The sequence below is a fragment of the Chironomus tepperi genome, unplaced genomic scaffold (genome assembly GCF_022539635.2).
Source record: "Chironomus tepperi strain 1889 unplaced genomic scaffold, CSIRO-AGI_Ctep_v1 contig_445, whole genome shotgun sequence".
In the NCBI taxonomy this organism is placed as follows: domain Eukaryota; kingdom Metazoa; phylum Arthropoda; class Insecta; order Diptera; family Chironomidae; genus Chironomus; species Chironomus tepperi.
Genome location: NW_027226567.1, coordinates 8,319,097 through 8,332,618, shown reverse-complemented (window position 1 = coordinate 8,332,618; position 13,522 = coordinate 8,319,097). Strand labels below are relative to the sequence as shown.

General features: G+C 30.0%; 1 protein-coding gene across 1 annotated transcript; it reads right to left on the bottom strand.

Annotated features, from left to right (window-relative positions):
• Positions 1-7,100: 7,100 nt before the first annotated feature.
• Ipk1 (Inositol phosphate kinase 1) lies at positions 7,101-12,983 on the bottom strand. Its single transcript, XM_070650232.1, has 8 exons — positions 12,846-12,983; positions 12,548-12,742; positions 12,406-12,487; positions 11,002-11,163; positions 10,691-10,911; positions 10,394-10,629; positions 9,951-10,310; positions 7,101-7,417 (listed from the first exon to the last, which is right to left on the bottom strand). Exons 2-8 carry the CDS (start codon positions 12,653-12,655, stop codon positions 7,216-7,218), a joined length of 1,371 nt encoding a protein of 456 aa, XP_070506333.1. The 5' UTR covers positions 12,656-12,742; positions 12,846-12,983; the 3' UTR covers positions 7,101-7,215.
• Between the last annotated feature and the right edge of the window lie 539 nt (positions 12,984-13,522).

Sequence of the window (13,522 nt, the reverse complement as noted above, 5' to 3'; positions counted from 1 at the left end):
CTCTCCTCGTCCTGACTGCTCGCCTATGAATTTATGATGATAGATGATTGAAATAGAAATTTCTTTGAACCTTTTAATGAGACGCAGGTCTTTGCACTCAATTTCGTAATTAATTATAATAAATTATTATGTATAGCCATTCGAGAATTGAGCACAAAATTTTGATCGTCTCGAACAACAACGAAAATTATTATTTTTTAAACTCTAAACATCAACAACAATTATTGAACTTTAAACTTTCATTTTAATTTACTCAAATTAGATTTTTTGAGTTTATATTTCACATTTTTTAATTTTATTTTGCTATTCCACATTAGTTATTTTTAGGCTAGGATTTTATTTTAGTACCATTCGTTTAAGCTCTAAGTGTGCTAAAATTAAAATTAAAATTGGTTGAATTCTAAAAAGGTTTATTAACTTGTAAAAGCGGAAATAATAATGTTAGAGTTCAGTGCCATTTTTAAATATGTTGCTGTATCAATTATTGAGTGGACAGAAATATATTGGAACTAGACATTAGATTGCCTTTTGTTAGTTCAAACGTATTTTTGTCTACTTGCGTTATTAATGGTTGATCTTGTGTAATGACTTGGGATATTGAATATTAAGGGAGCTGATTTTTCTAATTAATTAATTAATTGAACTAATTTAATCAATTGAACTAATTAAGGGATGCATATTGATACTAAGTCAATATTTAGCATGAAGCTAATAGTATGATTAGAAAGCAAATCACATTTTATATTATGAATCGAAACTAAACAGCTTAAAAATGAATTTTAGTATTTAATTTATTGTGAATTCATTAATTGTTAAGCCTATCGTTAAGGTGTGTAAATTTATGTGTAAGTATGTACTACTGATTTATTGAGTAACGTGAGAATTTGTGAAATAAATTTACTAAGTTCTCAAGGACTTGAATTTTATATGGAGTTTAGTTGACTTTCCCATTCTAAATCTGATTCAACTTCGAGCTATGATTCACAAGTATTGTTTTAGGAAATTGTAATCTCAATTAGAATCCATTCAGAATTCTTCTCAAATTCTTCCTTTTTTTATGGGAACAATCTCGCTGTTGCGAATTTTAATAAAATTTTGTTCGTTGTCCTGATTTCAACAACTCAAAAATAGTCGGTAATATTCAAATAAATCACACAAGATTAATTTTCGTTACATTTTTCATAAATTTCCCGATTTTTTACTGAGATCACTCAAATTTTCCGGATTTTTTCAAACAATTTCTGGCAATCTTAATTTTTAGGGATTAGTAACATGAAGAATCTTAAACAATTTCTGCCTTTTGAATCATTATTTGATTCAAGAAACTCAATAACATCATCAAATATTATTATTCCATTCATCACTTTAATTACAGCCTAGCTTTCATGTTAAATTCTAATTTAAATAGTTCAGATGTGAAACTAACTATAATACTTAGAATTGAATAATTTAAAAAATGTGCCATTATTATTTATGCAGGAAAATACTATCAAGGATCTCATATGAATATTAATGTCACAGTGTAACAATTTAAAATCACGGAAATTTTCACACAACATCAATTCTCATAAATTAAATTTATGAAGTAAAATCAGTAAATAAATTAAACTTAAGGAATCATTCAAATTTTAAAACCAATTCAATTTCCTTAAAAGTTCAAAAATCAATCCAATTTGATTTAAATTTCATGAATTTCAATTTGTTGATAACTTTTCAACACGTGTCTCAATTTAATAGATTATCCAATCAATCCTGTTTATCACAAGCAGTTTCTAAAAATATTTAAAAATATTAATTAAAAAGTTCATATCCAGTCAGTAATCAGCAACATCAACCAATGAATGAATCAGCAACATTTGAGTGTGCAAGAGTAAAAAATTTATTAAAAAAACAAATAAAAATCAGCTAAGTCACAACACCGATATTGTCAACAGTACATCACTAAAAATACCTGTATTTCTTAAAACTTTTACAACTTTTAATTTGTATTTTTACTGTTTGCGAGCGTCAAGCACAATGCACTAAAATGAAGATTATGATCAAAAACATGTAGAATTTATAAAATTTTCAACTTTTTTTTTGTTTGTTTTGTCTGTCCTTTAATTCACTATTAATAGATAATTTTATGATGAATTGAAATTGTAAAAGGATAAATTTTTTATGTCTTAACTCGATGCCAGTTACAATCAAAATGAGAGTGGTTAAAAAAAAGTTTACATATAGCAAAAAAAAAAAAAAACATAAAATTAAAGCCACACATTTTCTCGGATCAAGATAACGGTGCATTGAACTAAAAAACAGAAGAAAATTTTTTTTTTCTTTTCATTTTCTTCCATAAATGATATGTAATGTTTCATGGTGTTGCTTTCCTATATGTATGATGGTAGTTACGACGAACTAGTCCAAAATAAAGGAGCAGTAATGGGAAAATACAGAAAATTACAAATTTGTTCTAGTATGTGGGCATTCGGTCAGTATAAACGGAAAATGTACAACAATTATACCATCAATCTCTTAAAATATTGTACATACATGTACACACCATAAACATAACATCCAGTCAACAATTATAATCGCGAAAAAAAATAAGGAATTATGTTCACTTTACAAATCCATTGAGTTGAGCGTCGTGATTTTCATATTTGGGTCAGGAAAATATTGTGTGAAACATAAAGGGTGGTCATAAGAAGTGAAATGAAGAAAAATTGTGTGTCGCTTGACTTTTCTTTTTGTTTTCATTTCTTTACACCACAAATGAAACAAGTTGTAAGTCGAATGAGAAAAAAAAGGAAATTTTTTGTGGTTGAATAGACGCATGGTAAATATTGCTTAGAGCGCATTAGAGATTAGACGTTGAAGATTGGGATGTTAGTAAGGAGAAACATGAAGCAATTATATCAAAAATATGCCCCTCAATTGCTGTCATGTGACAGTCTTTCTCCCAATAATAGAGCATTCAGAGTTCTTGACTCAATCTCTTTGCAATTTAGTCAATTTCAAGTTATTAGTCTAAGGTCGTTTAAGCAATTGTAATATTCATTCAAAATAGAATGTCATATTAGTTATTAATGTTGAAAAATTGTAAAAATACATTCTAGAACTCAAGGTAGAGCTCTAAATTGACTCGGATTTTGTATCAAGTCGAAACGAGACTCAAGTTGACTTTTGATACAAATTTGAGAGACATACGGCATAAAAAGGCTGAACATCAAGCCCCTGGTCAGCATGACTCTGAATAGAGGACACATTTGATGAAATCCGACTTCAGGACACAGTTAAGTCGGCCTAGGGCTTGATGTGCAGGATTTTTTTAACTTTGTGCTTTTTGGGAAAATCTAAGTCAATTTCTTAAGAAGTTGACTTGGATTTTTCCAAAGCACAAAGTAAAGAAAAAGCTGCAAATCAAGCCTCAGGCCGACTTAGGATGGATTATAGCTTGAAGTTGACTCTAAGAAATTTGTCAAAACTTAGAATTATCAATATTTCAATAAGTTTAGCTTGAAAGGCTTATGATGATGATGATGATTTGTTTATTTTACCAAAATAGTATTAAAGTTCATAAAAAGCAGCTAATGTACTGACGTGACTCTGATTTCAAATCGGAATGGACAAAATCTGACCCAGAACTAGAATATACAATCACGCAGGCCTAGGTACATTATTCCCAGACTTTCCACGACGTGTATATTTTGAGCAAGTCAAACTTTTATGAAATTGTGTCAAAAAGTCACCCTAAAATGTTCATGCTATTGACAAAATCAATTAATTTGAATGAGCGTCTAGAAAACAAACAATTAATCAAACAGTCGGAAAAAGTGAATGTTCCAGTCTACACTAGTCTTAATCCACAAAAGTAAAGTAAAAGAAAAGAAAAAGAAGAAGAATGCTCGAAGAAAATTATAAAGGCAAATTAATGGTCAAGTAAGGAAAAATCGATAAAGCTTTCGCTACATTTTTGAGAGATTTTCATTATTTTTTCCCCTCTTTAAAGGAAAAACTAGAAAAAAAAAGTTCCAAGGTTTTGTTTGATTTCATTCTAGCCACTTTTTTTGTTGTTCTATGTCCGCCATAAGTCAATCAAATGATATGAAATCAAAGAAAAAATAAAGGTTTCCTGTATTTTAACTGTCGCACAACTTTGTGAAAATTAAGTCTTGCGTTTTCTATCGCATTCCTTTTTATTTTAACTAGAATTTCGATCGCATCGCAACTTTTAAATATGAATATTCATTGCGGAAAATAAAAAAAAAACTTTTTCACATGAGTATTTGAAATAATGTCGCATAAATGCACTTCTGGCATGCTTTATGAGATATGAGTTAACATAAAAAGTAAGTTAAAAATAAGGACAATCCGAGTTTTATTTTCTTATTATACAAAAATGTAAAAATCTTGATTAAATTAGCAAAAAAGTTTTTACTTTAAGCACCAAAAATAAAAGTGCTTTTTTCTGTTCTGAAAAATGCATTTTAATCATGAAATTGTGAATAGTTTCATGAACTTTTGTCACCGCTGTCGCAAAAATATAAATTTTTGAAAAAATAATTAATTAATTTATTCAGTTTTACCATTTTCTATCAAAATTTTTTTATAGAACTGTAATCCACAAAAATAATTTCTTTTTGATTCCAATTTGCGTTCAACAAAATCCAATTTGAACTTTTTGCATTTAAAACTTTACACAAAAATTTTTTTATTTCTTCTTTTTTTATCTCACAAAAAACAAATTTTTCTCCTTTTTTTTATTCACGACAAAAAAAATATCCGACTAGTCGCTCTTATGTCCAAAGATGAAATAAACTAACGAGTAGCGAACCTTTTTTTTTATTTACTCCGTCACTACATTAATTCTGTCCAATTAACATTTTTCTTAATCTATAAAAACATATAATGTTAAGAAAGAAATATTGTACTTTTGTGCCAAAGCAGGCAAATGTAAGAGCCACAAAAAGGAGAAAAAAAAAAAATTTTAATTAATTTTCATACAGCAAAAATGTGTAAGCACAACTGGTCGTCATGAAACTGTGTAAGCTTTGCTTGATGACTTTTTACTTTTTTTTGGGCATTAGCTTCTTTCGCTCGAAAATAGTGGAAAAAACGCAAGGAATTTTCTCACGCACACAAATAAAATCAGGCACAACCGAAATAAAAAAAAGGAAGAAGAAGAAAATTGAGAGAATGAGGTGAAATTTTCTTTTTATTTTGGATACAATCAAGTCCGCAGGTGATCAGAACATAGAAAATGTGTACATTACAATGCTTTAACTGCTTATTGCACTGCTATGAGAATATACACTCATATTTTCATTATTTGACCATACAATAAGAACGTAAAGAAATATTATCAAAAAATAGTATTTCAGCTCGTTGAGCATGGAGGAAGAAATGTGAATTTAGACCAGAGAAAGAGCATATTTTAGAGAAATATGTTAAAAATGAGAGATTTCTGGAATGTATTCGGTGTAGAAAAGGTGAATTTTTCGATCCTGCCTGGTATGAATTTAACGAAATCTAGCCTCAAACCGGACTTACGTCAATCATGGTCTGGATTTCTAACCTTTCCAACACCATGTGGCTTCTGGGATGGTTTAAGTTATGAAATCTAAAGGTACGATTCAAAATGTAAGAAATAGTTTTCACAAAGCTTATCGAATTCAAACGCATATCCTCAATCAGGATTGTTACAACATATTCTATTTTACAGGATGTGTACACATATGCCACATATTTCATATATGCACATTTTTACATGTGACATATTTTCAAAACACACAAGATTCTGCTTTTAAAAACCCTGTCCTCAACCTTCTCATGGTAGACTCTGTTACCCTAACTGAACTGAAACTAATGAAAAATGCTTTCTAATCGAGTCTGAATGGTTTAATTGACAACTACAGCTTAAAGGCTAGGATATTTGATTCTTGTAACGTTATTAACTGAAACTCTCTTACAACTGGGACGAAAACGTTGAATAAAACACTTAACAGGTTTGATTGTTCCCTTTGATGCTTATTGAATCAACAGGAACTAGGATCTTTCGATCGTAATGTACTTTCACACGATATGACATTTATTTCGACCCCAAGGTTTAAAAACCCTAATTGGACCTAATTCTATGGGCCCTTATGCACCCCAGCAAAGGAAGTAAGGAAGTAAGGAAGTAGGAACTAATCATCAATCCATATCCCCATTGACCAATTCATTAATTTTGAATTTATTAGATTTAAGCCAACTGCAGCTAATCTATTAAATTTTGCCTTATTTCCTTACTTTGCAAAGTTTTGACTACTCACATATTTTGAATAACTGCTGAAAAAAGAGCCCAAAAAACCCCTCGCCAGACATCCCAAGCCATTTATATAGCTAATAATAATTAGAATACTCATGAAAATAGCAAAACAAGAGAAAAAGAAATTCATAAATTCAAATGCCTCGGTGAAAAGCCATCCACAAAACGAGAGGGTAATAAAGCTTTAAGGTGAAATACTGGACAATCATGCGAGAGCATATTCTTTTATTGTGAATTACCCGCATTAAAATAATTCTTCATGCTTTCTTCTTAATCATTGGCATAAATTTACTTTTACAACCTCGGTGAGCTAAGGATTACAACACTTACTTTATATAATTAATATTTTCATATTCATATTAATTTCCTTTTAAATTGCATTAACTTTTTTCCTGTAAATGAATCCATTTAGCCTTGATTTGAACTTTTAATAGCTGTCAAACGAATGCAACGACCTGTTACTGTATGGGAAAAATAAGAGACAGCGTGAGAGATCTTCATGGACATGCGTATAAGTCAATACAGAGATTAAACCAATGAATCGCTTCCGTTCTACATTTTTTTACGACTCCTCCTTCATCATATTTTGTCATATTTCGATTGAGGGGTTGAGTAATTTGTGGCTTTTTTGTGTGCCATGTCAATCAACACATTGTATGGTAATTTTCTAGTGACTTTTATCGCATTTGATTGATCTCAAATTATAAAACAATTAAAAGTTTTTCGTTTCTTTTTTCCTGAAATTTTTTACGACCTTTTTGTTGTTAAGGATAATCCTGTAATAATAGGGAATTAAAAGTAAGTTTGAAGGTTCTTTGGAAACTCATGCTTTATTATTGTATATAAAAAATTTGTCTTTTTTTCCAATTTCCATCTATTGTACTTAGTTTGAGTGTAAAAAAAAAATATGAATAAATTAAAATAAATTACGCAACATGTTGCATACTGTTTATGTATTCCAAATATGCGATTTTACTTTCCTGGTATTGTTTCTTATATTTATGAAAATGTGCAAACGAGTCTTTCTTTTCATCTAGGTCAACAACTGTAACGTTTGAAATAAAATGATGCGAATATCCTGTTGGTCCTGTTAGTTTTATGTAATTTCTTTTATCGAAAACTTTATCACTGTATGGATGAAATTAAGGGTAAATTAGATTTTTTTGTTGTTTTGGATATGATTGGCAATTGAAATTAATGTTTGAAAATTTCTTGAATACATTAAGTCTGAGGTAAAATTATTTTTCATTGCGATACCCTTAATTTTTTTGTGGTTTTTGGGGGTTTGTTCGGGTGTTGTGTGATGGCTAGCTTCATTCCTATTATTAAGGCTTACTCACTCACTTCGCTGATCGGACAGTTCAATTATGATTCATAACCTCCCTTAGAAAGCAATCTTAAAGCAAATTCTTTCACATTCTTTCAATTTTTAGCATTACTTAATTCTTGAACGACCCCCTAAATACCTCCATAAAATTTTGTAATCAGAGTAATATTTCTAATGTGAAATGTGTGGTTCTTATGGTGATTTCTATGGAATTATCCCTAATAAATATGGTTTTACCAGTTTCTTCGACACATTTAGTTTCAATATTGTAAGTTTTGAATTAAAGTAGAATATGAACTCTTTAGTTTGATGTCGGTCAAGATGCCAGAACGAGAATAAGATTCTGTATGTCGATCAACAGCATTGAATGTTGTTAACCCTGTATTTGAACTCACCAGCGACCAATGTCTCTCTCTCTCTAATGACCAGAAAATTGAATACATTATTGTTAAGTAACCGAATAGCAAAGATTACTTCGTGCTGACTAGTTTGCAGCTAGCTTTTAACTAATCTGTGACGGTTATTATTATGAAGATCTTATTTAATCAACTATTGCAAGTGGTTCGGATCCCACTATAAACTGTAGGTCTAAAGGGTGTGGTACAACAGATTTAAATTGCAGTGCCTCCAGCTCATAAGGCTGGGCCTTTCAAGCATTATATATATAATCAACTATCATACATCAATTCTATCAATACTCTAGTTACAATTTACTAATTCCTGATTCCTAATCCAATAATGTTTCGATGGACATCTTCTTTTCATGAGTTCTTCAACCTCCCTTTCATGATATCTTGCCATTTTCAAATTCAGACTTAAAACTCTTACTTAATGAAGCTTCCTCAGGTCTTTTAATAATATGCTGAGTCCATCAAAGCCTCTTCAGTTTGACTGGAATTTAACTCGGTTTAATTCAGTTAAACAATGTCAATAAACTGTGAGGCCTCAGTTCATTGTATCAAAAATCGTCAATATGCTATAAATTTGCGCAATGCTTCAAACAACATCATGTTCATACATAAAACAAACAAAATTTTCTATTCAATTGTCCAACATTTCCTCACAGCACATCAATTTCCCATGACACACAATTCTGACAAAATTCTTTTACATTATTTTTGATTAATTATGAATAATTATCCAATAAAATTATTCAGTTTTTTTGTTCAATCCGATTAGAAGAAGATTGTCAGTTTGTTTCCAAAATATATTAATTATAGGATTTGTGGTAGTAAGAGTGATTAAGACATTTGGTTCAAGGTAATTTTGTAGCTTTAATTACTGTTCATTTAAAGTTGAAAAAAACAAATATTCAAAATGAGCTGTCAGCGTGAAAAAGGAAAGCCAATTTTTTGTCATGATTGGATGTCCGTAAGCAAAGAAATTACGAAATTTTTAAGAAGTTTGCATGACATTTAATGATAAGAAACTTTTGAATAGAATTTATTGTGAGTCAATGTGCTATAATGCGTCAGTTATTATGAAACTTTTATCATTTTTTTGCCATAATTTTATCAGGTAATTAACGAATTTTAATGACGAATATTTCGAGAGCTTAAGGTCAATATTGATAAAAATAACGTGATTCTCAAAAATAAGCACTTCAAAATCCATTTATAAATTATTTAAAATCTTTTAAATCAGCTGACTTCAATGAGAGGTTTTTAAGTACTTGAGATAAAATGACTTTGTTGGGAAAATCCTTGAAAAATCAAGAGCATTACCACTGTTGAATTCTTGATTGAAAAGTTGGAAAGCCACGAAATTACTGAGTTTATTCTGTTTAACCTGGTAATACCAATTGTTAATGTAATTATAAGATCAAGATTGTTATTGATTAATTTCCCAAATGGAACAGGATGCAGTTAAGCGATCGTAAGTTTAGTTATGAGTCAAACTGCATAAGTCTACTGAAGACAAAGGTTTGACTCACTCTTACTCATCAAACAATTAATAATCGCTGTACTGCAATTTTGAACTCTGCAATTCTTAATGATCTGAATAGCAGATCCTAACTGTCGGTCATGGAACTTGATAAACCAGTCGAATAGCCGTCAAACGGTCCAATTGAGTTTACATCACTAATGTTATTCAGAGTGAGTCATTCTTGCTGAATTGCTTTTAAATTCCTCCCAAAAACTACTTTAAATTTCATTTTCCCAGAGTTCATCTTTAAGTCTACCTCAGACTTACATACATCAAGCTTTTAATTCCTTAATGGACCAAAAATACGTAAAAACCAGTTAATGACAAGCCAATGTCTAGTTCTACCGTATTTTTGTCCACTCGAAACCACACCAACTCCTTATATTATAATTAAAATACTCAACTTACCTCTCAATATCAAAATCCTCATTGACATTAATATGACGAAATGTGACCATAACAGAACAATCTAAAGCTGTGCTTCCCATCCTATAGTCTTGTATAATTTGATCATAGCCATCCTCACAATTTATATTATCCTCAAGATATTCCATAATTGAAAAATTATCTCTCACTAAATGCTGTGCTTTTAAAATACTATACAAAATACAATTTTTCGGAAGTTGTGGGTACTTTTCAGGATGACAATTTCTAAGATGAACATCGTCATTACACTCATATGTAGAACATACATCAACATTCATATCACAGCAAGTAAAATCTTTAATTAAAATCCGTCGAATTAAATTTATTAGTAACAATTCCTGCCTATTTGTGGGATTAGAAAGAAAGAAGCTTAATAAATTATAAAGGAACAAGAAGGAACCAAAAATTTGAATTTATTAACTTACTTATCCACACTTTTTACATCCGGAAAAAGGCTTTTCATTATACGCTTTAGTGAGCCTTTATCAGGCGAATATTCATTATAGACCATTTTGCCGTCTTGAAACATTTTAAGATTATTTTGTGGATTTTCAAAAAGTCCTTTTATTGCACGATTCATTCGGTCAGCTTTACCTGAGAATAAATCGATTGGGCAGTATTGTGAAATATTGGAAATTTTTGATGTCTTTAACTTTAAATACTGAAAATATGAAAATTTAAATTAATTAACATAAATTGACACTAACTGACTGATGTCATACCTGGAAATAACAATAGCGACACTTTTTTATCTCATAATTTTGCGTGCTGCTATCTTCGTCCATCATATAACCTTGCTTAACTTTTATTTCAATGCAAATTGTTGGTGAATCCTTGAACTCGCCATTCATTGGCTTACCGATGTAAATTTCTTTCGGTAAAAATGCCACATCTCGATAAACAAGTCCATAGTTATATCCAATAATTTTTTTCCTTCGTACAGCTTTTATAGTTTTGTATTAAAAATAGCATAACATCATGAAAATCACATTAATTGTTATAATAATGTTAAATATAAAGAATTTGGGCTTACCGGGTCGGTCACGCATTAGAAATTCATTCAATGCGTTTATGTCGACATCTACGAAAACTATTTTTGGCACGACGGTAAAGTGATCAAAGTACTTTTGCAGTAATTCTTCGAAAACGATGAAGGACATTAGCTCATGTTTATGATCGTTGAAGTTCCCTTCGGCTGTTTAAAGGAAAAGATAATAAAGTTAGAAATGGGATGTTGAATTGTGACAAATAAATTGATGGTAAATTTGACTTGAATAGGAATGGATGTTGGCTATTAATGTAGTTTAGGCACAATTTCATAATCCGCAAGACAGTGCAGGTTTTTAATTGACTAGTTTTATGTTGTGCAAACATTTTTCCTCCACGGAACAACATGATGTTGAATCTCGGCCGAAACTGTACACAGTTCATTTAATTTCCATAAAAATTAGGTGTCACAGAGCTTGGACAACACTAGACTAGGTGCATGTCTGATTTTGAGGACAATTATTGGTCATTTAGATTCGATTTGTCTTGTATAGAACTTGAGATACAATTAGTTAAGGGAAATATTGCTCGCTATGAATCATAAGAGAATCTGAGTCTCAAACTTGGGGCTGAATTAGGTGGTATCCCGATTTAAGAGCCACATTTGCTTGAGACCGAATTTCAATGCTAAAAGCCTTCTGTGTATTGCTTCTTTAAGAGCATTTAGGACCCAAAAAAGACTGGCAGACGGAAGTCAACAATAGAGCCAGTTTTACGCGCCATCTGAGGGAAACTATGGACCACAATTGATCTGTACGACTAAGTAAGTCTGTAAAGGACCCCCAAAAACCCTTGAGGCATCATATAAACTAGTCATCTTTTTGAAAACTCTAACTTTTCCTATCCTTAAGACAAAAATAGACCATAATATCTAAAACAAATTAAATCATGTCCTACTTAATGCCAATCCAAACATATTCATTCAAAACCGTTCAGTTTACAGTCTATAAACATATTTCAGAGCAAAGTCATAAAAAGTTTATTATTTAATGAATAAAATGTGAGACAAACCGGCGAAAAGAATTAGTTACAAAGAGCATGAATCATTACTGTTAAGTAAATAAACCAAACAAAAAAATACACCGATTACAATCTAATATGACCTAGCAAAGCAGTCGTAAACTTATGAGTCATAAAGTAAAGCAAAATGATTATGTCGCATTTATACAAGAATGTTCACAATTTGTGTGATATCTTATAAGAAAAAAACTTTATCATAAAAGTCGCTATTTTTTTTTTTTGTAAAACGAGCTGTTTACGGCATTAATGAGATAAGCAGTTTTTTCTGTCGTAGCACTTAATTTGACGACAGCCGAACATTAAATTGAATTAGTTTTGTTTGCCAATGAAATTATAAATATATATATTTGTATATTTCCTATTCACTTACTAGAGTCAGATGATATTTTCTTAAACCGTATGACGTACTTTTCCTCATTCTCCTGTGCATAGATGCTCAACACTATATTCATCTAAAAAGTATGATTTAAATTTAAAATTCAACTTTCTATTAATGTCATTGATTGACTTACATTTCCTTCATCGCGATAATAAAGTACTTTCTCCAAACAGGAATCTTTAAGACTTAATACAATCTCTTGAATGTTATTGTTGAATGTTGTTAATGCTTTATTATACATCGTGAATTAATTGCACTGATTCAGCAACACTAACCTTCATGTGTCAACTCTTCAATTGCATTTAAAATTGACTCATGTTTACCTTCTCTATTTGTAGTAAAATAAAAAAGATAAAAAAAAGTTTTTTTTAAAGCTCTTTTTTCAGGTCTCCAACAATATGGTTCGATGTAATTTGATATTGCACATTTACCATTTAATTATTTTTAATATTATTTAATTCACTTTAAAATCAATAAAAATTTAATCACATTTTATGTTACACGACTTTTATAAATTTCAATTTTATTGAGTAAAATTCTATTTGTAATTATAGTAAATTGTCTTTGGTTCATTTAAAGTCTACAAAAAAATTATAAATAACAAATTTTAACGTAGTTGTTGTCCCTTTACGTTCCAATAGAGAAATTTAAAACTATTGGAGAGAATTTTTTTAATGACGGAAAATTTCACAATTTTTTTTTATTTTTAGCTTATTATGAATGAATTTGTAAAAATTATGAATTAATTGTCTATTAAAATATTAATAAGATACAGAATAAATTAATAATTGACGTAATTGTAGACTTGCTCAATAAATGAGCGAAAATTTGTACATTATGAATGAAATTGAGGGTTGAGAGTAGTTTTTTACTCAAATTTAAGGGGTTGAATGAATGAAAATTTATGTCATGATGTGCAGTCGTTCAGTATATGTGATATAATAGACAAAAACAGTCAAACATCACCAAATAAAAATCATGATAAATTGAATTAATGCCGATAGATTAAGGAAAATAAACAAAAAAATTTTCCAAGTCTTTTCTTGTGTGCTACAAACTGCGTTAACATACAAAAAAAATATGGGAAAAACAACACACATCAATAATA

What these genes read in the sequence shown, in the direction of transcription:
- Ipk1 (XM_070650232.1), bottom strand. Translation starts at nt 12,655, where the DNA reads ATGTATAATAAAGCATTAACAACATTCAACAATAACATTCAAGAGATT. An exon ending in GAAAATATCATCTGACTCTA is followed by an intron (nt 11,164 to 12,405) that starts GTAAGTGAATAG and finishes TCCTTTAAACAG; the next exon opens with CCGAAGGGAACTTCAACGAT. An exon ending in TCTAATGCGTGACCGACCCG is followed by an intron (nt 10,912 to 11,001) that starts GTAAGCCCAAAT and finishes AAACTATAAAAG; the next exon opens with CTGTACGAAGGAAAAAAATT.